Source organism: Mastacembelus armatus, chromosome 9 (assembly GCF_900324485.2).
Source record: "Mastacembelus armatus chromosome 9, fMasArm1.2, whole genome shotgun sequence".
Taxonomy (NCBI): domain Eukaryota; kingdom Metazoa; phylum Chordata; class Actinopteri; order Synbranchiformes; family Mastacembelidae; genus Mastacembelus; species Mastacembelus armatus.
Window position 1 is genome coordinate 17,988,990 of NC_046641.1, and position 22,898 is coordinate 18,011,887.

The 22,898-nt window shown below is 40.3% G+C and overlaps 1 protein-coding gene across 1 annotated transcript in view; it reads right to left on the minus strand.

Annotated features, from left to right (window-relative positions):
• The window catches only part of adamts3 (ADAM metallopeptidase with thrombospondin type 1 motif, 3), a 98,121-nt gene extending 77,323 nt beyond the window's left edge, over window positions 1-20,798 (minus strand). Inside the window, exons 1-4 of the mRNA XM_026321908.1 lie at window positions 20,431-20,798; window positions 20,093-20,114; window positions 15,173-15,609; window positions 642-792 (exon numbers count right to left, since the gene is read on the minus strand). Of these exons, the coding sequence (XP_026177693.1) occupies window positions 642-792; window positions 15,173-15,609; window positions 20,093-20,114; window positions 20,431-20,490 (670 nt within the window). The 5' untranslated portion in view covers window positions 20,491-20,798. The remainder of the gene's footprint in view (window positions 1-641; window positions 793-15,172; window positions 15,610-20,092; window positions 20,115-20,430) is intronic.
• Window positions 20,799-22,898: the final 2,100 nt, after the last annotated feature.

Sequence of the window (22,898 nt, forward strand, 5' to 3'; positions counted from 1 at the left end):
TTGGATGCCTGTAGTCTCTAATTAAAAGCAATGCTATTTAAAATGCCTTTCATTTACTGAAATATTCATCTAATATGTGAACCCCACTGTGATGATAAACAAAAGATATTACAAAGAAAAGATATTGATTTTGGTCAGTCGTCCACCTAACCCCAAGTGCCATGATACGGTGAGAGAAGGTGTATTAGGAAAAAAACGTAGTTTTGTATTTGTAAATAAGGGAGATTTCAGTTTTTTAAAATAAACATTGTATCGGTTGTATTGCTAAGTATTAATTGTTGGCCAATTTTATTAATTTAAGATTAAATCTATAGCACAATGAAATGTGTCAACAGTGAACACCTTTGACCAAACCTCGGGCCTTTCTGTGTGGAGTTTGCATCTTCTCCCCATACCAGCATTGGTTTTATCTACATACTCCAATCTCCTCCCACAGTCCAAACACATGGTGGCTCGAAACTTCCCAGAAGTGTGAATGTGAATGTTTGTGAGTCTTTCTGTGTGTGGATGGATCGGTGGATAAAGAATCCTGAAAACACTCCCCGGCAAAAGGGAATGACCCGTTACAAACTGATCACAAGTAGCAAAACAGTATAACTGCCTGTATAATTAGCAATAGCCCCTCTGGTTGAGTCTCCTACCTTGGTAGTCCACAGAGATGTCGGAGGGGGCCTGCAGCAGAGCCGACCTGCGGTAAATGACGTGGACCCTTCCCTGGTCCTCCAGCTCCTGGGTGCCTCTCTCCAGCGGCTCGATGAAGTACTCATCTGAGTCAGTGCGGATCATCCCAGCCTGCAGCACAGCACCGGATCAGTGAGCATGTGGCACCATGCTAATCACACAGCAAGTCAATCTGCTTCTGTTATGACACTAAAGACTAGACATGATCAATTCTGGGAAAAGAAGCAAACAGCATACGTTGACGTTGCAAAAAGTGAGGCATTTGAGCTCTCAATTCCCTCCCATATATAACAGGCACCAACAGATGTCAAGTTATTTTGATTTAAGATGTAATAGCATTTTCTTAATGATTTTTCCTTTAATAACATCTAAATTTCAAAGCAAGGGTCTTGAAAATCTAACCAGACAGACAAAAATGTATGACATTACAATGGCAATTATTAAATGGAACATTTGCTCATTTATACAAGAGAAGCTGTGTAATATTGCTACGTGCTGTTCTGTTAACACTGTTCTTGTTGTTCTGTTCCTGCAACTTTTTATCTGTTTACAATCATCAGCTTGTTACCTGACAGGTGGTGATCAGAAAGCTCCACATCATTAGTGACACATTGGTGCACAATTGCTTTGTGATGGCTTCTGCTACCTTTTGATTTCCTCCAATAAGAAGCCGGTCATGCCTGACATTTATCATTGATTTAAAGGGTCACAGTTCAGCTAACTCAATAAAAACACACAATGTGCAACTCTTCAAATCCAAACGATGTATTAAAGGATGAAGACAAGATAAAAATGTATCAAAACACTTCATGTAGTTGAAGGAAATACACTTCTCTAAACCATCTATTCCTGCACAAATATTACAAACGTGTCCTTCAGAGCTGTCAAAAGTGTAATTCAGAATGCTAATAAAGCCTCGGCCCTGGGTAATGTTGTGATTACCTGAGGACACAAATGTAAAACCTAAAAATGTCTGATCTGCTCCAAACACTTGCCACAAACACTGTGAGCAAGAAGGAGCACTAATAATTTAATCATATTCATCCATTACAGAGTTGTCTTGGCAGGAAGAAATGCTGTTACTCTGCACCTGTGCGCAGACAGAGCCACCTCTCACAGAGCTACAGAGGAATTCGTTCCAGCTCTCGGTCGCTCGGTCCAGCTCCACTGCTGCACCTCACAGGCCTTACCTCGCTCTGGCCTCTTCACTGACACTGTTGGACTGTGCACATATGGAGCTGTGCAATCAACAAACACACTGAACTCATTTCCAACTCCCACAGTCCCAGATCAACCAAACACTCCGTCTCTCCTCCTCATATTTACATGCACCACCAGCTACACTTCAATTTAAGTTCCTATTTAGTTTACATGTACCTTTAATGCTGTGTGACTGAGTCTCACTGCTGCCAACAATAAACACACTGGCAGAATATTCATGTCCTGAGGCTTGCTGCACATAGATGGAAAGTTTGCCAGTAAAATAAAATCATTACAAACCTCAGGTTCAGGTTTGATATCTACAGTACATGACCTGTTCATTCTGCAGCAGAGGAACATGGTCACCCCAAAACACAGCAGCTTTTGAATTCACAGTGCAGCCATAATGCTGTGCTATTGTGAATGGACAACTCATCCTTACCAAATATTCTCAACAGGTTATGAGATGGGCGTGTCACATTCAAAGTGGGTTATTTGAATTGCCAGTAGTCCTGCCACCTGTCACTTGGTATAATTTCTCATTAAATCTAACAAACAAACCTAAATGACAACAAATCTAAAATGCAATAAAACTGTTGGTACTTGGGACTAAAATGGTGTGAAAATGCACATTATTTACTCATGACTGAATGGCCAAATTGGTACTGAAGTAACTGTATACACCTTTCCCATATCTGTGTGGTGTACTGCTGCCTTGGTGTGTTTACGCCACCAGCTGTCAGTTACTGAAATCTTGTGAAATTAAGGGATGTAGTAAGTCATGTCTTTTTTTTTTTTTTCCTGCAGTATTTAATGTGCAGGCCTAGCTCACGACCGATAACTCTGCTTCTTCTTTCACCCGTTTGTGTTCTTCTTTCTCGTGTTTTAGAGTTTGAATGCAACAGTTTGTAATTTCAGGCATGTTAGACTAAATCTGAATCACAGATCCCAACCAATTTTTTAACATATAAAAGATTCATTTCCAATCTGTCTTGAATTATGCACTACAGTCTTTTTTGCAGCCCATCTATACATGCCTCCACCTGGCTCTATTGAAAAACAGACTTACAGGTTTCTATGACCAACCACACATTGTCCATGCAGAACAAAGACCTGAATGTATGTTGGCAGTAAACTACGAGCAGAGAGGATGTAGATACACACTGAAATAAAAACTAAATCCTAGGGACAATTTTCAACAGGATGTTCTGTTCGTAGTCAAATGAAATCTGCGTTAGTCAGCTGTGAAGATGCTAGAAGTTATTGTTGACAAGGATGAATGAGCTAGAGGAGAACACAGACTAGGAGAGATGAAGAGCGTTGACGAAAGATTACAGCTTCTCCTGCAGAGAGAAATTTTTTAAAACTCCAGAAGTTCTTGATTTTAAATATTTAACTGCTACATCAGAATAATATGCATATATATATATACACACATATTTATATAAAGGAGACATTGTAATAATCAGTTTTGCTGTGGCCTTATAAAAATATTTGCAGCCTCAGTTCCCTTCTGGATTTATTGTGTGCATTTATCTTACACCTGCAGGCATCACCCACAGACAGAGATTATAAATATTCTGTATGTGAGCATTGTCAGACTGTAATGCAGTTCACTTAATAATGTACCAATTACCAATTTGAATTATGCACTAGTGTTCAGAGATCAGCAGATGATCCAGACTGAATTGCTCACAGCATTACAGCTATATCCACACAGTTACTGCTGTGTGTTTTTTTATTTACTCTGAGCTCAGCTCCCACCCTGACTGACTCCTTGGGTTAATTCACCTTAAGACTGGTATGATGACAGTGACTGGATTCACAATTCCTCTCTCTCTCCAAGAAAAGAGTCGAATGGCTCTGCAGTTAATGGGATCAGATGCCAATAAAAAAAACCTGGAGACACATCTTCAACAGGTCATGCTTCAATTTTAGATGAGTCTTTCCTAAGCATCTCTGTCAAAATGAAAAATTGTAGATCTTTATATCTTTTCTGACACACACCATAAATTAAAGTGCAGGCCTATTCAATTCCTGTCCAGGTAAAGGTTGGATTTGGGGACTGCAAATGAAGTGATAGATGGATCATTGGAAAAAAGTTGTGATTTTGCCCAGCGGTGTCTAATTCTGACCATCTTATGAACAACTGTAGAAATTGAAAACACCTCCTTTTTGTTAAGATGTTGAAGCAACCCAGACACAGCCTTAAACACCAACATCATGTGGGAGTGACCTCAATGAGATTGAGAGCTGACATTTTAACACTGATCAAAGCTGCCCCACAGGAGATATCAAACATCTATCTATGAGAAAGGCAACTAGCACTAACTGCACTTTCACTTAATGATGCTGTTTTTATCTAAAACAATATTTTCTAATGCAACTTTTGCAGATGAAAACTAGGTCAACACACCAAAGCTCTAATCAATACAGCCACAAATGGCTGTGTCTACAGTTTCTAAACCTTGTTATCAAGTAAACATTTCAGTGATGGAATAAAAAAATTATGAGACCAGAAAAAAAAAAAAAGTCTATCAGATCAACCCCCACTAAACCCAAAGAAGTCTATATCAAACAAAAAACATGCTCATTACATCTTAAAAAAACAAAAATCCTTGTCTCAGGGCTTTTCAGTAATCTGTGTTCACTAGGCCAAAGGGTCTGACGATGAGTGGAGCGATGAAAAACACAGTAGTCAGCTATTCAGAGATTCATTTTTAGTTTGTATTTAAAGCAGAGAAGAGGTAACATGCTGTAACACGGTAAGGGGGTTGTGTATTTAGGAAAGGTAAATTAATGCCAAATAAAATTTCCACTAAAGGAAATGGTCTCAAGGTGTTTTCAGATCTCTTGTTTTGTTGGACCAACAGTCCACAACCAAAGGATATCCAGTGCACAGTTAGAAAAGCACAGAGAAAACAATGAATCCTTTACTGAAAACTAGTAAAACAATTTCTGTTAATCAACTAAACTGACTAATGGTTGAATTTGATTATGCATTGGCTAATCAAATTCATCCTGCTGGATTTGTATTACTAACACCTCACATAAAATGAAATGCAATTATCAACTTCAGCATTTTCCAATGGTGGCACTAGAGGAAAAGTCAAGGGATCAGCAAAGTTTTTAGGATTCGTCCACTGGTGACCATGAACGTCTGCACCAAACTTCCCAGCTATCACTGCATTAGTTAATAAGCCTGGACCAGAGTTGGAGCAGATAACTGACAAACAAATAAATTCTACGCCTGAAGAAGGCCGAAAGAAACTCAAGGCCAAAATTGAGACTTAGGGGCCAAATAATACAAAGCACAGACTTGGAGAAATTCAATTATGATATTCTGTTACATCTCATCTGCAGTAGTGGACTGATTGGAGCAGTGGCAGCAGACATTGCATGGTCACAGTGACCTTGCACCATCCATCAATAATAATGATGTTTTTATTGAATAATTTTGGTGTGGGCCACAGTGGCCTGTTGGAGCATTTCTCTACTGTATAGCATTTTCTCACACTCTACAGCAGGAACAATTTGTAAATAAGTTAAAGAAGATTGTAGAGGCAGTTTTATATAGCGGATTTCTTTTACTCACAGAATAATGAAGGACATCCCCACTGAATTATTTTACCTTGAGTGATAATGTAATTATATGTCAGTAAGAGACCTTCCTGACTCACTGGAAATAATCATGTGAATAATCTAACCAGAGAAAAAATGATGAACCTCCATCTCATGAGCAGGAAGCTGATCTTGGGTGTTATTGTGCTGTGCTAGGGGGTTTAAAGCAGTGATATCATTAGCATAACTGATTTAGCTGACACAGCCACAATTTATTTAATTTCCTGGCACCTTATCTGCTCCTGATGATGGTTTTAAAGTGAAGTCGAAAGCTGGAAATTGACACAATGCCTCTCTCCTTTGGTCTAAACCTCAGAAAAACTAATTTCTGGATAGGACAGGCTAAAAAACTGTAGCTGGAAATTACATAAAAAAATATTTTCAGTCAGACCATGAAATGGAAAACCTTTTAGACTAAACAGACAAGTGACTGACCATAAAAAACTCAAGGTCCTTGCAAGCTGAGCCCCTTAAGGACTTTTCATCTAAATCAAACATTACGATTGATCATGGAAACAGTAGTAGCAATTTTTTGAAGCTTCCAACTATATCACATTTCTTTGATTTATTAGATTTTATTTATTTATTGCATGATGAGCGTTTTCAACTTTGCTTCTAAGAACCCGGTCAGAGGTTATCATCACATTTCTCTCTGTCTAAAATCTTCAGAGAAAATATCAATGCATCAGCAGGAAGGCCATAGTTAGATCTACAGTAGGAAGCTGTTCACCTTCACAGTCAGAGATCATGTCTGAAGAGAGACGACGGTAACGATCTCCCACCGGTTTATGGTAAAGGTCAGGCTGAAATCTTGGGAAAACAAACCTTGTAATAAAACTGATCATATTTACTGTGTGCTTCAGTGAATTTATATGAGCTATTATCAAGGTAATAAAATCCCTTATGTTTTTAAAAGCAATTCAGTATTCATGTCCCGCTGCATGTTGGCCTAGCACAGCTTCCCACTGAGCACTGTCCTCTCTTTGTCATATTTCTGCTGTTTAATCAATGACGCAGTTCAGCACAGTCACTATGATGAAAGGCTTCACCCTAACTTCAGCCACCTCAACTGGCTGAAGCTCAGTACTGGGACCAGTTGCTCAATAATTACTGATTGGCATCTATGATCTGGTCTCTGGCACAGCCTACAGTGCCTTGTAATAGACTTTGATAATAACACATTTTTACAAAAGAAATGGAAACCTCTAATGCAAAGGCAGCACATGTTTTAAACATAGTTATAACATAGATATAGTTATATTGAGCTACAGGGGCTATAGAACCATATAATGACGTGAAAGCATCAGTGACTAAACTTTCAAAAAACTACGACACTGGTTTTCAAGGTGGGGCCGGGGCCCAGACACAGTGCTGCAATAAAGGTGAGGACGTTCTTTATTGGAGTACTGATTAATTTTATCTCGTCAAGACCTTCAAAACTAAAACAAGAAATTTTCTGTGGAATTACGTACATGCAGCTGGAGTGGTTACAGGGTTACAGTGAAAATGCTTGTTCAATGATCTTCCACTTTCATTGGAGGATAAAAGAAGCATTAGCCCTAAAGTGATAGGAACCCACAAAGATAAGGTCAATGTGGCTTCAAGGCTGCAAAAATGTGCATCTTTAATGAAAACTATATTTCAAAAAGTACAAAGAAAAAAATAGATTTAATTGAGCCTGTTCAATATAACCAAGGTCAAGTTCAGGCAAGTTGATCTGCATGAATTCACACATCTCTTCTCCCTCCTCCATACTGCTTAATAATGATCATCCAGGAATCTCATTCCTAAACAAAATCATCAGGAAAACATCTTCTGCTGGAAATTATGTTTCCAGGAGGGCAAGTCTGTAAAATAAATTCCTTGTGGATGATTATCTGGCAACAGTCCCATATCCAGTGTAAAAATGAAGTGCATCAAGTGGCTTTAAAACCCAATTTCACATCACGTAAAATTTTAAATGAGGATCCCACTGGTTTACAATGGCACATTTTTTTCCCAACCCAGTATCAGAGGAGACAACAGCAGGTGTCTCAACCAGTTGGTACCTAAACACAACCCTCAAAAAAGGATTCAACAGTCCTGTGTTCCATCAGTTTAATATCCCCAACATCAGCCCTGGCCAAGCAGACAGCACGTGCCTGCCAAAAAAAACATATGGGATTCAGCTGAAGGGCTCTAGTTTTTCAAAAAACAGTCTCTTTCAGTCTAAACTTCTTAAGGAGGTTGGTATGAACGTGCTTTCGTTTAAAAAAAAAAAAAAAAAAAAAAGTTGAGGTACAGCGCTGTTGAAAAAAGGTCTGGATTCAGCCAGGACACTGCCACCTTTCACCCTCTGTGTTGTTCAAAGGTGTGTTTGCTTTCAAAAATGTGACCAAACCTTCGTCATCATTACTTGCCATTTTCATCCCAAGCCTTTAAAGAAACTTTAGGGGGAAAAATACACAAGTTGAATTCTTATAATTTGCAGGGGCGTGGTGCTGACAGTCTTCAATCCCTTGGAGGAGAAGTAGAAACTATTTGAGAATGCTGAACAATAAGCAACAGGTATTTACCAAAAAACTCTGATATGTAGTAAAATTAACATGACTACAAATCCACTTCTGTGTACATTCAAAAAATGTCATTTACTTCACATATTTGTGCCTGAAATTCATGTATTTAAGCATAGATTAGCAGTAGAGAGGCAACAACAACAAGTTTACAGGTAATGAAATTAAGGAGACTCTTTGGTAGACATGTGAAACAGACAATAGAAGAATTTACTATCACCCTGTCTTTTGTGCTGCTCCATCAAACTTACAGCAAACATTTAGAGAGACCTAAGAGGAGGCTGAGAGGAGTCCAGCTTGACTTAAAATAAAACGCTGCTGAATGGCTCCTAATGTCTGTCTGAAACGACAACAGAAAATGTGGGCTCCTCTTAGGTTTAAATAGGTCACGATTATAAATGTTTAAACACATAAATATCAATAAAAGCACATTGCCAGCACACACTGAACCGAACCGTCGGCTACTGAGGAGAAATAGCTTGGCTTTGCATATCTTGGTGTGCCTCCCCTCCTGTACCTCAAACCATATACCCAAACAGCTCTGGGGTCAAGCCTCTGCAACAAGCCCAGGCTAAGTCAACAAGGAACATTAACAACTATTAGTGAATACAACTCTTGTGTCCAACTACGTTTCAAGGCTAAGGGGAACTGGATCACTTTCTTTTTCTAATCAAAAAGGATATTTTCTTTTCTTTTCCCCCTCTTCACAGCCGCTCCAGATATGTCAAGGGCTGTGCACATCCAAAATGCTATTTTTTTGCCTCAGAGGCTAAAAGTTAAGGCAACTGAACATATAGCTCTTAGTAGAACATTAGAACCTCTTGTTTACTCGTTTGGTCTCTTCATGAATCTCAGCATTGTAAACGTCTCCTCTGAGGCGAGAAGTGCCGGAGGAGTTTGGGTGCTGACAGAGAACGAGCAGGAGAGTGGTTCGGAGAGTTCGGTCTTCCAACAGTCAGGCTTTAGCTCTGACAGGACACTCTAACTTACTTACCCATCGGGCCTGCAGTGTGTTCACACTCGGGAGTCTCACACACCACAGACACTGTGCCTCACCACTTTGGCTGGCAGAAGCAATTATGCAACATGACACACATAAAGAGATGGCCAGGTTTTGCAGAGCCGCTGGTGATGTAAAGGTTAATATCAGCAGTCAGCTCTCCCTGTCTGTCTGCATCTGTCAGCAGAGCGGTTGGCCCATCTGCCAAGGCCGGCTGAAAAAAATATCCTCCTTTATGCAACACAGGGTAAGTGGAGGTTTTTTTGTTCCAGCTGTCCTGCTTCATGGAAACAAATGAGTGAGGCTAAGCAGTATTTCATGGTTGCTTGAGGCATTTCCGGGCAGCTAACAGTTTGTTTGTCAAGCTGAAATAAAAGCTGGTACTTCATGGTACACAGACGTACTTTATCCTTAAAGTCTGGTAACTGCTGTGTGTTTTCATACTATAGACAGGTAAAGAGTTTGTGGAGAGAAGTTCTAGTGTTAAATACAGCTGACATCCCAGCCTTCCTTCAACTGGTGGTGTTTTGTAATGCTTCTTGTAGAGCTTCAGAAAGTACAGCCTGTATAGTACTTTGTATAACATCTGCAGGGAGAGAAGCATTAGTGTTATCACTCTCACACCTTACTGAAAGATCTGCACAGCTTCTCTTCATCCCGAACATAAAAATACAGCCATTTTAAGGTTTCTCACCTCAGTTCCAGAGAAATCTAATTCAGAAAGGAGCAAACTACAGCAAGACAAGCAGGACTACAGGCTCACAGCCACAGATGCTCTGTGAAGCTCTATTTTGCTACAGCAGTGCTTAATTACTAACTAACTAATATGCTGGTGCTTAGCAGGTATAGTGTCTGCAATGTTCATCATACTAATTTTTATGTTAACATGCAAACAATTGCTCATTGCACTATACACTAAGAAACATTTCTTTATCAAATGTTATAGTAATCCATCTAATTTTCAAAAGAGATATTTCACTCAAAACCACAAACGTCAACGTCATGGTGGTTCTAAAGGAAAAGTGCAGCAGGGATTGCCAAAGTCATAATGATTCATCCACTGGGAATCATGGATGTCTGTAAAACATTTCATGGTCATCCATCAGGCACAGCAGTGCCAGACTGCCATCCTGAAAGCTGTGCAGCTACAGCGGCTAAAAACAGACAGACAGCTGAGTAGGTGACTTGAATGCAATTTGAGAAAAACTGATTACATTAAAACTTAAAGACGTGAGACATGAAACAAGTTTTACAGTTACTCCTGATCTGCAAGTCAGCCAAGACCAACAAACTAAAATCTAGCCTATGGGTGAAAACCTAAATGTTTCAATGTTACTAAGGCCTCGGGCTACATTTCATTAATAACAGTGTGAGGGAGTCAGTCAACACAAATCTGTGTTAGAAGCAGATTATTAATTTCCTTAATCATCTTCACTGCTCTGTGTAGCTGGACAAAGCACAGGCCTCTAGTCCTTCAGTCCAAAAATGCATCAGACATGAGAAGTTTCCCTTTTGGAGATGTCAGACATGAAATGAAGAGTTATGCTGAGGGCAGAGGAGGAGGATGATATGGTATAGACGCCCTCCTGACAGGCTGATTGCTCAAATGGATTTCAAAACTATATGCTGCAAGACTGACATAACCTAACCCAGCCCCAGCACAGTCCCTCCTCCTCCTTCTGATTGTGTTGGACATAGTGTACTTGTAACTACTACTACTACTATTGTAACTACTGTCCTTTCACAAAAACATACAGACCAGGTGTGTTTCAAGGATAAAACACTGTTATTACAGCCTGTAAACAGAAGAAATGCCTTCATGCAGGCCATGAAAAATCTCCAAAGACAATTCATGTCTTAAAGATTTTCTGATCTTGAACTTCACATTCAGATGAAGAATACATAAGATGGTTACGCTCTGGATATTTATCGGTCTGATTGATCCTTATACAAGGTCCACAAATTAGCCTTAAAATATATATAAGTGCGTCAAAGAGAGTTTCTGAACCACACAAGGCTGTAGTGTTTCTCAGTGGGAAAGAAGCTTCACAAACAAGACAGACCACTGCTGGGCAGAATCACTGAACTCAAGTCTTTATTTCAGCACAGACCGAAGCACCATGCAACAACCTTTCCATGCTAATAATGTCTCGGAGATCATTCAAAGGCCACAGAGAAGATTTTGCAACATTTGGAAAGTTTGTTTTTAATGTTTCACCAAAGCTTTTTGAAAACTCATTTCTCAAACGACAAGGTAGCATCTTGTTTAATCCATCCATCAGATAAGATGAAGCAACAAAAAGCAACAAATCCTTTAGGAAGTTGCAATCAGAGTGTTTCTTTAGTTGTTTTGGTTTTAAAAAATGACATAACAGATGAATCAATAATAAAAATAGTTACTGAGGAGATGATTTTCTTCTACCAAACTAAGACTCATATTTTCCATCACTAGTATCATTATTTTAATGGTGGCAGATCATGCAAAGGCTAAGTGGCACCTGGATCTGTGAAATGAAGGCACCAAATGGCAGCTTATTAGGTACACCAAAATAAACCTTAAGCAGTCTAATACAGCAATCCTGCCTCAAACTCTCCATGAATCAATGTAATAATGTTCAGTTTTGATTAAAACTGTTTCACAGAGGTGTTGGTCATTTCAGAGGCTGTTCCAGCTGCTATTGTATCTCCACAGATTTATTGACTGTTGTATCCAACTGCCAACTGAGAACAGGAAGGCTCATGCTTTGAGTTACTATTGGTTTTCACTTGCAAAACAACTGCTCAAAATTACAGTTTGCAAATGGAAATCTGAGTTGGGAATCAGTCAGGTTTGGATAAATAAAGGGGCTAAATACAGTGGCAGACGCTGCTTTGCACCATATTTGTACATGATCACTGCTGAGACCCTCACAGATTCATTCTTGCTTCACACATGAGACTAAAAGAGGCAGAAAACAGAGCTCATTGGCTTCTATGAAGAAACCCTGGTTTCTCTGACAACAAGAGGGCTGTCTCCTACATGATCAACAAAGATCACCCATGCTTCACCCCCACGCTGCTGAAGCACAGGAAGTATCTGCCTCATAAGTAGTTTGAGCATTTAGCAGTGAGGCTGCCTGCATGCTGCAATAAAGACTTCCAGACAGCAGCCTGGCTATAATTAAGAAACAGTAAAACACACACCTAGTGAGGGCTAAGGCTACCACTTGAGATCAAAGACCACTGGCCCTCAGCCACAGGCTCTTTCATTGGCAACCACAGGGTTGGTGGGTCTTTGATCTCCAGTTATGCAGCCCTGCATGCTTTGCATTTAGGTTGCAAGAAAATGTGATCATCTGCATTAGAGAAGCCACGAGTCCAAACAGCAAAGGTGCAGAGTATAGTTTAGTATATCTAGAATAGTATAGTACTACAGTATGTTGTAAAATAATACACTTTTTGTTTCTGTAGCTTCAAAAAAATGCAGAAAGATTTTTTTTGCAGAAAAATTTTTGTTAAAATTTCCAATTGTAACACTGATTGTAACCGTTTACAGTACAATAAGTGCTCGGTTTAGCAAGTGAAGAGAAAAAAAATTGGAAGAAAAAGCAAAAAAAAAAAAAATCAAGGTGGGCAATCGCTCAGAAATGGGGGAAAAGGACAACCAAGATTCTGACCACAGTATGAGGCAGAGACCTATGATGCCAGTTTAAAAAAAAAAAAAAAACAGCATTTAAGATGTAAATAGCTGACATTTAAAAAAAAAAACAACTAAAATCTAATTAAGATTTTCAGCCATGATAAAAGCACATAAAGTGCTGTGCAGCAGTCTTCTTAAATTAATCCTCCAGTGGGGAAAGTGAATGACCTTTGATGGCTGGTGGTGTCTTCACTACAGTATTTACAAAGCAAGACATCCTGTGTGGCCCCTCGCAGGCCTGAATCTATCATGAGGTTCAACCATTAATGTCTCAAGCAGGAATTTTTGAAGAGACTGAATCTACCAAAGTGATGAATTGCTTCCTCCTACTCCAATCAAAGGAAATAGGAGACTCCTGCAGCGACTTAAAGGTCAGACTGTCGTTATCTTTGTTCAAGACATGCGCTTGTCAGTACCAGTGTCACACACAACATTCAACACTTTACAAAGAGACACTGCTGCTGTTTCCTTCAGAAAAGATCAAACAAAATGACATTTTGCTTTACAACAACGATTTGTTTCAGTACAGTATGAAAATCACACAGGCAGGAAACAGGCAATCAAGAACATGTTTTTGAAAGTAAAAGGAAAATTCAATTTAAATATTCAATTTAATGTGATTTTCTCAGCTCAATCACTTTAAACTAGTTACTGAACAAATTAATAATTCTGAAAGGAGGAGCTAAGACCCCTTACCAGGAAGCTTATCTGCTTGAGGAAAAGGCTCATTTACCATTTCAGCCACCTCTGTTCTGAACTGATGCCCCTTTATATATTCTAGCCCCACTTTAAAACAGTTTTTACACATTCAACCTCAAAAAATACTATTCATAGATTTACTGTGGGGTCTAAAAAGCACTTTATCCACTGCTTTGCTGTATAATTTATCATTATTACTGTTAAAAAGTTTCAATTTGCCTGGGAAATCAGCACATTTTTCCTGAAAATCTCCTCCCACCACCTCAAAAAAAGGTGAATATCACACACTTGCTTCAGTTTGTGCAACACTGTCAAAACCTCACACTCTCACACCAGCCTGTGAGAATCTCTCTGTACATGTGATGCTTTGTTAAACGTGTTGTAATGTGGACAAAATAAAGTGCAGCCCTGCAGAGCACCTTTAGGTCATTCTGTGAGAATTAAGTCCTCAGGCTGCTCTCGTTAACCATCATCACATCCATGTGTCACTGCTAAGAGGCCCCAAAGGGACTGGTTTAACAAGCGTTGTACAGTATGGAGCACTGAGAGCTGCAGTCAATTAAAATTTATACTGCCATATGATTTAATCATCAAGTATTGAGTTGAAGACCAAAAAGATGTTATAACAAATACACGTAGCTCATACTCCTCTGCTGCTCTGCAGCATTAATAACAAGACAAATAGTTCACAGCCAAGTTAACAGATCCATGACTAAGGTAACTTGATGTATGGCAGGTGTAATGTTGATCGTGTTTACCATCTTAGCTCAGCATATCAGCATGCTAAAATGAGCTAATTTGCTGCAGCTTGTGATGTCAAATTGGTGAAGATGTATTTTAAACTGCTTGTGTTTTGTCTTTTTGCATCACTTTTCTCGGGTCACCTTATTAAATTTCTCTGCAGCTGCATTGTTCATCGCTGACATCCTGCCAGGACACACACCTCTGTGCTTACATCGCACGGCAAGCTTGACAAGCTAAGAGAGGCCTGAATCGGTTTTGGGGGAAAACAAACACACTGCAGTTTGACAGAAATTCAATATAGAGTGTGGAGTAGCACACCGATTGTTTTCTTATGGAATCAAGTACACTTAAGCAATATCTGACTGCATGTAATAGACAGATCTCATTAGCAGGATAAATTCACTGTTGCTTGAATCTCTTTAGCTGTGAATAATAAAAGAGGATAAAATAATACAGATCCGCTCACTGTCAGGGAATAAAAGCTACAGTTCAGTCTTTGTGTTTAAAAAGTCTTCAAGGTTTGAGCAGAGAACTTAAAAGCCTGATGGTTTTGGCTAAACAAATTTTTCCTGATGGTTTGTTGGGCTACCATAGGAGATTTTGGCCCAGGTCACTCCCCAATTACTCTTCAAGTGTTTTATGAGGGGCGGTGAGGAGAATAGGACTGCAGACTTTTGTGGAGGACAAAGGGAACTCGTGTTTTATGTTGGGAAGAGGTAGGGAGGAAAAAGCATCGTGTTTGTGGGTGCAATAGATAGCCACTCAGCCGTGACAAACTTCTACACAAAAAGATGTCCGTTCGCCCGCCTGAAGAATATCTCCGGGAACAATGTGCTGTAAAAAGCAGAGTGCTGACGTAGAAAAGGCTAAACTCAAGAGTCGCACAGATCTAAAATCTCTTGGTGTCACTTGATAAGGTCATGTCACTTTTGTAAAGGAAATAAAGGGGCTGGGGGGCTGGAGGAATGAGGAGCTTTATAGCCGAGGAGGACTTACCAGTCCATCACAGTTGTTAATGGCAACTGAAGCCCCGGGGACGTCAGTGATGTCGCCAATAAAGGTGCAGTCCGTCTTAAGCAGCTCACGCCGAAGTATCCTCTCTGTCCCGCTGGAATCGGTCTGGTTGACGTCCACAGTGGTATCATCACCTCTGCTGACGGTGACGTCCCCGAAGCCCTGGACCTCATCGTGCCACTCTACCGCTGCACCCGGTGCCACCAGCCTGTTGTTTGGATGCAGGCGGAGGTGGAACTCCTTCCCGAAGGCGGTGATGTTGAAGAAAAGTTTCTGCTCAGATTCACCCGAAGAAAACACCTCCCTCTTGACGCGTTGCTTGTGAGTGGCTGAGAGCAGGTGTGACAGGTAGTGTCCATGAGAGTCGGTGCTGAAGGGAGTGACCAGGCCATATTCCTTCAGCCGGCTCCTCAGCTGATCTGTCAAACAACATCATGATTCATTATTTATATCTATGACAGAACATCACAAAACATCTGGTCTTCCCTGGGCCTTTAGGACTTATTTACTTCACTTCTTATTCTTACCATTATAATTATCACCACAAAAGAAGAAAAAAATAAAACCAACCAAGTAGATTAACATTTGAGTGGCAGCTACAGTGAACATTAGACCAGACTTGACTGACAATCTGCTGTTTTGTTGCCTGAGCCACTGCATGACTCAATAGGCTGTAATTTTTTTGGTTGTCATCATTCTGTACACAGCTTTTTTACCCATTACAGATGAGCACAGCTACAATTTCATAACAACTTATGCCACTGTCTCTTTTAAGCCATGATGCTTCTAGACCTGCCAATTTAACAGTAGACTGAAGTCTTTCAGTCAGAGAGCAGAAGAAGTAAAACTTCCTGCCAGACATTTTAGATGTGCTGTTGTTGCTTATAACATGCCCAAAGCAAAGATCTAGGATACGGATCCTAAACTGGATGATAATCTATATGACCTGTCAGGCCCTGGTTCATTGATTCATTTGTGGAAATCTGTGTGCTCAGTTTAAAAGAAATTTCCACCCGGGGTTGATTTGCTTTTCCAAACGTGTGCAATCGCAGACACATTCAAATATTTTTTGGTTGGAAAAAAATGTTTCATGAATAGCAAAACCTTGTAATTTACTCATCACTTTTGACTAGAGGACCCTCAAACAGGTGTCAATGGTGTAACTTAAATTACATGTCTGAGGAAATGACATGCTTTACAAATCATACAGTGCACAGTATGAACATGTGATGACAAGCTGTTTAAAAGGAACATGCCACTCTGATGGTGACACAGATAAAATAAATTATGAGAGATGCATGCAGATTGATCACTTTGATTATCACAAATAAAGACAAAGAACCTTTCAAAACTCCAGAAACCAGCAAACTGCAGGCGTGAGTCACAGTACACAGACACACCAGTGTTTGCTGCTGCTATTAAGGTAAACACAGGTGTCCACAAATCAATCACAACATCAAAATCACACCTATGCAATTGATTTTTGTTTTATTGTGCCAATTGGGGGCAGTAAAAACAACAATGACATATTGTCAATGTTTAAGCTGAATTGGCTCAATTTGTTTTGGGTTGCTTATTCGCACATCCAGCTGTTACAGAGCAACATCTGTCCTAAGGACAATATCTGGCTCTTCAGCACTAAATGCTCCACTTTGTTCACCTGCTATAGTCGCTCACTGTGTGTGATTGTCTGCTAAGTGGTTTGTAGAGCGTTTTAGTTAAAAAAAAAGATGCAGCAAAAATGGGAAGTGCTGCAAAAACATTGCTGAGTTTTGTGGTTGAGTTAGCTTTAAAGACAAATGTGTTACTCCAACTGGACCACCTGCACAAATGTCTGTCGACACACTGTGTAAAGCCGAGGACAACTGCACACTGAGGTGATAGCTGTCTAAACTGTACTGTAGGGAACACCATTCACACTGTCACATTATTTTCACATTGTCATTACATATTGTTATTTAATTATATTATTTTATCGTAAGTAAATTATCAGTGAGCATCTCATTTGATTCATCATGTCTGTGCAGGTAGACTTCAGTGACCAGACAACCTCACAACTCTCATCTTGCTCTGCACATTTTGATTAAACTCCTGCTCATTGGTGCATCGAGTCTGCGACTTCACATTTTGACAAAAAAAAAAAAAAGTCAATTTTTCATGTTAACCACACCTGTTGTGTCTTTGACAGTTAACAATGTGTTTATGTAGAACCGGTGTTTTCTTCTTTTACAACCTACTAATCTAGGTTTACATCAGCTCTAGCGAATGAATTGGAATTAAAGTATTTTTAGAGAAATGCCTTAAATTAATTTGCAATGTTGTTGATTAAAGTATTGAGCAAATTAAATCTGGCAATTTTCAGAGAGCCTGACATTTAAAGGAACATTTACTTAGAACAGACAATAAGGGCTTGTGGAGGATGTGCTCCTGGGGGACATTGTAAGAATTGAGCTGGAAATAGTGAACCATTAACTGGAGCTCACTTATTTTTTGTTTAAAAAAATATAATAAAAGCTTATTTTCCATCTGTAGAAACTGACAAGCTTAAAACCTAAAAATGTTACATGTCACATTTTAATGGTCGAACAAAATTACCCACAATTGTGAGCGAAAGACGACATATATCTCTCATTCACTGAATAGCAAGATGCAGACAGCACTTAAAGGCTACCCATTAGATTATTCAGAAAGGTCATCCACCCAAGTCCTACCATCACACAGCTTCTATCAAAAAATAGGCCACTTTACTGCCTCACTGTCATTTCTGGATGCACTTTCAGTATGCCGGTTTCTCTGAGGTTATTTAAAGTGATGAATTCTGTCCCAGTGAAATGGCAAAAGAAGTGGTTCTCTAGAAATCACACATTCAGAACATTGGTTGATTTGTGGAGAATTAAATTTCCCTGTGAGACCAATTTAAACATGGCTGTGAGAATGTCAGACAGCATACTGAAATGTAAATTACTGGGAGAATAATTCAATGAAAGTACAAATAAAATAAAGTTTACAAGTTACTGTGGGAACTGCATTTTTAAATGAAATGGCTTCAGGCTTTTGAGATGCTTGGCATCCATCCTTTCTGCCTGAAGTATCCTGATGACTGTTGCAGCACAACATGCATCTTCAGAAGAGACACTGGCATCAGATACAGGTAACAGGAGTGAAGTACTGTCGATCGATTTATCTGCACCAGGGTCAACAGTTCAAAATATTCCCTTGTTCGTCAGAGAAATTTCTGTTTAATTTACAGATCCAGGTAGAAACGTAAAAGCAAATGCCCGATTGCGAGTAGAGCTGCTGAGAGGATGATTACAATTGATTTCTCTTCCTCGATGGTCCATCTGCATGATTGGTGAACAATGGTGCAAAATGGCAGCTCTCCAAAGATGCTCCTGTTCTTTGCTTGTCAGGGTTTACAGCCAAATCTTGACATTGCTTGAAGGGTTTTTAAATAGATTTTATCAAACAAACAGCTCTATCTGTGTTCAGCCATTTTCCACAGTAAAAAAGAAAAACTGGGGGTAGAAGAAGCAAAGAATATTACTTCTAGGTGTTTTAAGGCTGAATTGAAATGATTTTCTCTGTAAAACCTTCTGAACTTAAAGTTGGTCTGAACTTGGTGCTTCAAGATGTTAACAAGCAACACATTAAAGAAAAAATCTGCTGGAACTGAAGTCTGTACCTGCTGCATATAGAGCAGAGCATGAAGGACAAATGGTTTTGGTTTTGATGAGTACAAATATGATGTGAGTCATGTGACATCCTTCATAGTCACCACCTCTCCACTCACAAAGATATTCTGGAGTAACATGTTACCCAACTCATCATCACCTTCATCAAAAGATCAGATCTTTTAGGAGAACGGAGCTGATCCCTCCACCGGGGTTCAGAGAAATCTGTCTCAAGAGCCCTGACACTGCTCTGCAGACGAACATACTTCACGCCTGTTTTTACTTTATCTCTATGATCAGGTTCAGAGTTACTGTCAGTTCCACACATACATGCATGTGTAACACACATACTGGGAAATGAAATGTCACGGACTCCAGTGCAACAGAAAACCCCTCACTGATGCAATTTAGTTTGAAACCTAACCGATAACGGAGACTAACATATTCACCAGTACATCCACTGACTGGGACCAGAGCACAGTAACTACCCATGCTCGCTATCGTCCTGCTTGTTTTCCACCTACCCACTGTTGTTTACCTGGCTCAGGTGTGCAAGGCAGTGGCCCTCAAGGAGCATTGGTTGGGCACCCCCTTTTATGTTTATAATTACCTTAAAATCACTCATGTGTCACTAAAGAACGGATCTGTTCCTAGGAGTGGTTCTTGGAGGAGGTCCACTGAAGAGAGAGGTGAAAAATAAAAAGGAAACCCCACTGAAAGGGTGAAAGAACTGCTTTACACAGCTGATAAGGGCCAGCAGTGGCAGACTAGACCACAGACTCTCACCCACAGCCTGACGCTGCTCGACTGCCAACTGTCATCTTGCTGAGTGAGGGGCCTTTGAGGTGTTCAGCAGATAAAGGCGGGGGTAAAAGGATCCTACGTGGACACTGTTGCAGCTCACTTGTTTCTTAACCTCAGAATGAATAACAGATGTGCAGGATTTAGAGGTGGAATTTTCTTTCCTGTATAACAAAGCCCCTGAAGAGGTTCACTCATGTAATATAAGTGTGTGTGTGTGTGTGTGTGTGTGTCTGTAGGGGGAATGGTGGTGGTGGTGGTAGTGGGGGTGTGTTACACAGCTCCTCACACACTAACTCCCCTCCCACTTTGATCTCACTGCACCAAGTTGTCCTCCTGCGTTTCTCCAGAGGAAAATCTCTCCTCCACTTCCTCACAGCTTACTCCTAATAATTATTAACAAGATGAGCAAAGAATAGACAGGACTTACCCTCTCGATCTACTGCACCAGCCTGTGGGAGGAAAAGAAAGAGAGGTCGTTAAATGCGGCACAAAGCAGAAAGGAAATCACAATCTGAGTCTGAGTGTCCAGCAGCAGCAACACTACCGCCCTGCTGAGGGTTACCACAGGCTTTCACCAAAATGCCCCTGTTGTACATGTCTTATATAACAGGCTGAAGTCATGCGTGTGCGGTGTCAACAGGCGCCGCACAGAAGGCGCAGTGTGCGCACATGGAGTGGTTTAATATCAACGAGCTCGGTTTCAGAGGCAAAAATTGCGCAAACGAGTGTGAAATGATGCAACTGTGAAGCGGCAGACACACTTACCTTGTCAGCTGAAGTCAATGCAAATCCTACAAGTAGAAACGCTAGTGACAGGACAGCCATCACGGGTGGTAATGAGAAAGAAAAAGCTTTATCCCAGCGTCAAATGAAAGCAAAGGACAAAAATCGGGAAAGGAAAAACTCAAGCCTGACCCGGCTCATTCAAAACTTATCAAAGTGGATGTGCAGACTGTGTCTCTGTTACTCAAAGTTTCATTACAGCAGGAGTGAGGCGAGTTGCGACACTTTTGTCAGTCAGTCAGTGGTTTTCTGTTGACTGAGTTCCTAGAAAGTTTTGGTGAAATTAGCAGGACATCGCCTCTGCAGCTGCTGCCGGACAGAGCTGCAGTGTGACGCTCTCGCACCCTGGCACCGACTTGGCTCCTCTGGCTAATAAACGCAGGACCAGCCCTGCGTGACGTGACTCTGCCCTTTCCTCCAGCTGAACACATGGTGGGACAGAGGAGGAGGAGGAGGAAGAGCAAACCCCCTTCCCCACCCACCTCCATCCCAGGACAGGAACAGATGAGATTGGCTGCTCAACATTAATAGGAAATATATAAATACTCATGTTTCTGCAGCCTCACTGTTGGAAGCAAGTTTTCAATAGTTCCAGTCAAACCTGATGCTGTCTGCTGTAAATCCTCTCACAGTGCAGGTGATAATGTTCTGTTGTTGTTGAAACTGTGCCATTTCACCTGTAGGTCGTGGTGCTGTGTTATGTTGAGAGGTGTCACTGTTGTTTTGGTCCATTCCCATTCAAATCAGAAAGAAACAGCTGTCAGTATAAAAGAGTAGAGTTCACCAGCAGCCTCCAAAAATGATCACACAGCTGAGTCAACACCTGTTTAGCAAAAACCCTACATTATCACCTTCCTGAATACTGCAGCACTGCCGTATTAGTCTGCACTAGTTTTGCTTTGTGTAAGCCACCTAATGCACAGATAGAGTGTATTTATTATGTGATCAATCTAACATCTCTGTTCTTAAACTCCTGGTGGATCAGGCTGTTTATTCATTTTGGGAAACAGCTCATTTATTCACTCCAATAGTGCTTAAATACAAGTTTGAGCGCTGCCATTTAAAACTGCAGCGGTTCTTCCAGATTTAAGTCGCCTCCTGTCACTTCATGTAATCCCAAATTGAGCCTATGGTGTGGGGGCGACACCGCCTGACTCTGGCTGTGGGTTTGGGTTTGTTGACATGCTGCAGACTAAACTGGGGACCTCTCTGATGGTATTGTGTGACAGATAAGACTTTAAACCTCTGAATGTGCCTACAGCTTTTTGTGTAATATTGTTGTTGATGCTCTGTGCACACATCACTGTAGTTAGTAGATGTTTGGTTTGGAGCCTAACTCAAACTCAAACCTGCTGTTTCTTTATTAGTCAGGTCACTGGTTGTACAGGGTTTAAAGTATAATAATAATGTATATATAATAACTCTGTGAAGGGGAAACACAACTTTATATTCGTTGTAATTCAATTACAGTATGTTGCTATGCTCCAAACAAGCAGAACAGATGCAGGTAATTGCTGATTGATGCCTGAAAAAAAAAAAAAGCAACAAAAGAGGATGAAATACACAGGAAGCTGTAAAGACTGTAACATAATGGAAAAATAAAATTACTTGTAAAAAAAAAATTGATGTACACAAGCATTAGTGGAAAAAATGTATATGCACCCCCTCCCAAGAATAGGCTAATTAAAATGAAAAATAATTAAAACTGACATTACTTCAAACCTCTTGTACATTATTTCTGAGCTTTGTGACTCTTTAAAATATGTCTCACTGTGACTTCGCATCACAGAATAATTGTTGCTAATTATAAAACCTACCCTTCCTCATCTGAACACATGGTGGAACAGCAGAACAGGGAGAGGCACCCAGCTCCTACAGCCAAGACACAGAAATATAAGAGAGAAACATAATTGTTGTGCTAATAATCAAGCAAAACATACAGAATATATAATGTACATTATTCCACATTGAACCACATGAAGAAAAACCTGTTTTTGTCTGGGAAAAGTAACACCAGGTTCAGGGACACAGCAATCATTTGCAAAGACATGAAGTGTAACCTGCCTCATTACTGTGTGCACATCCTCTACCTCTGTCTGTCTCTGACTTTCCCATGTCAGGGATGTTTTTCTGAGTTAGAGATGTCATGACTCCAGACTTAAGAAGGGACCAGTGGGAAGTTTGGGTATTAATATATAAAGACTCAGAATGAGCAGCACACAGATCTGTAAAACTTCGGGGGAAGGCATTAGCATACACATCTCCATTAAATGTCAACTTATCACGCAGACAAATGGTTGGCTCCCATGCTTTCCAAATACCAATGCCAAACAGCAGCAGGGCAGTGTGGAGGGCTGAGGTTTGATTTCCCAGCAGCACGTACCTACAGAGAGCAAGTATTCAGATCCTAGTAAAGTAAAAATACTACATAACCTCAAAACACTCCATTA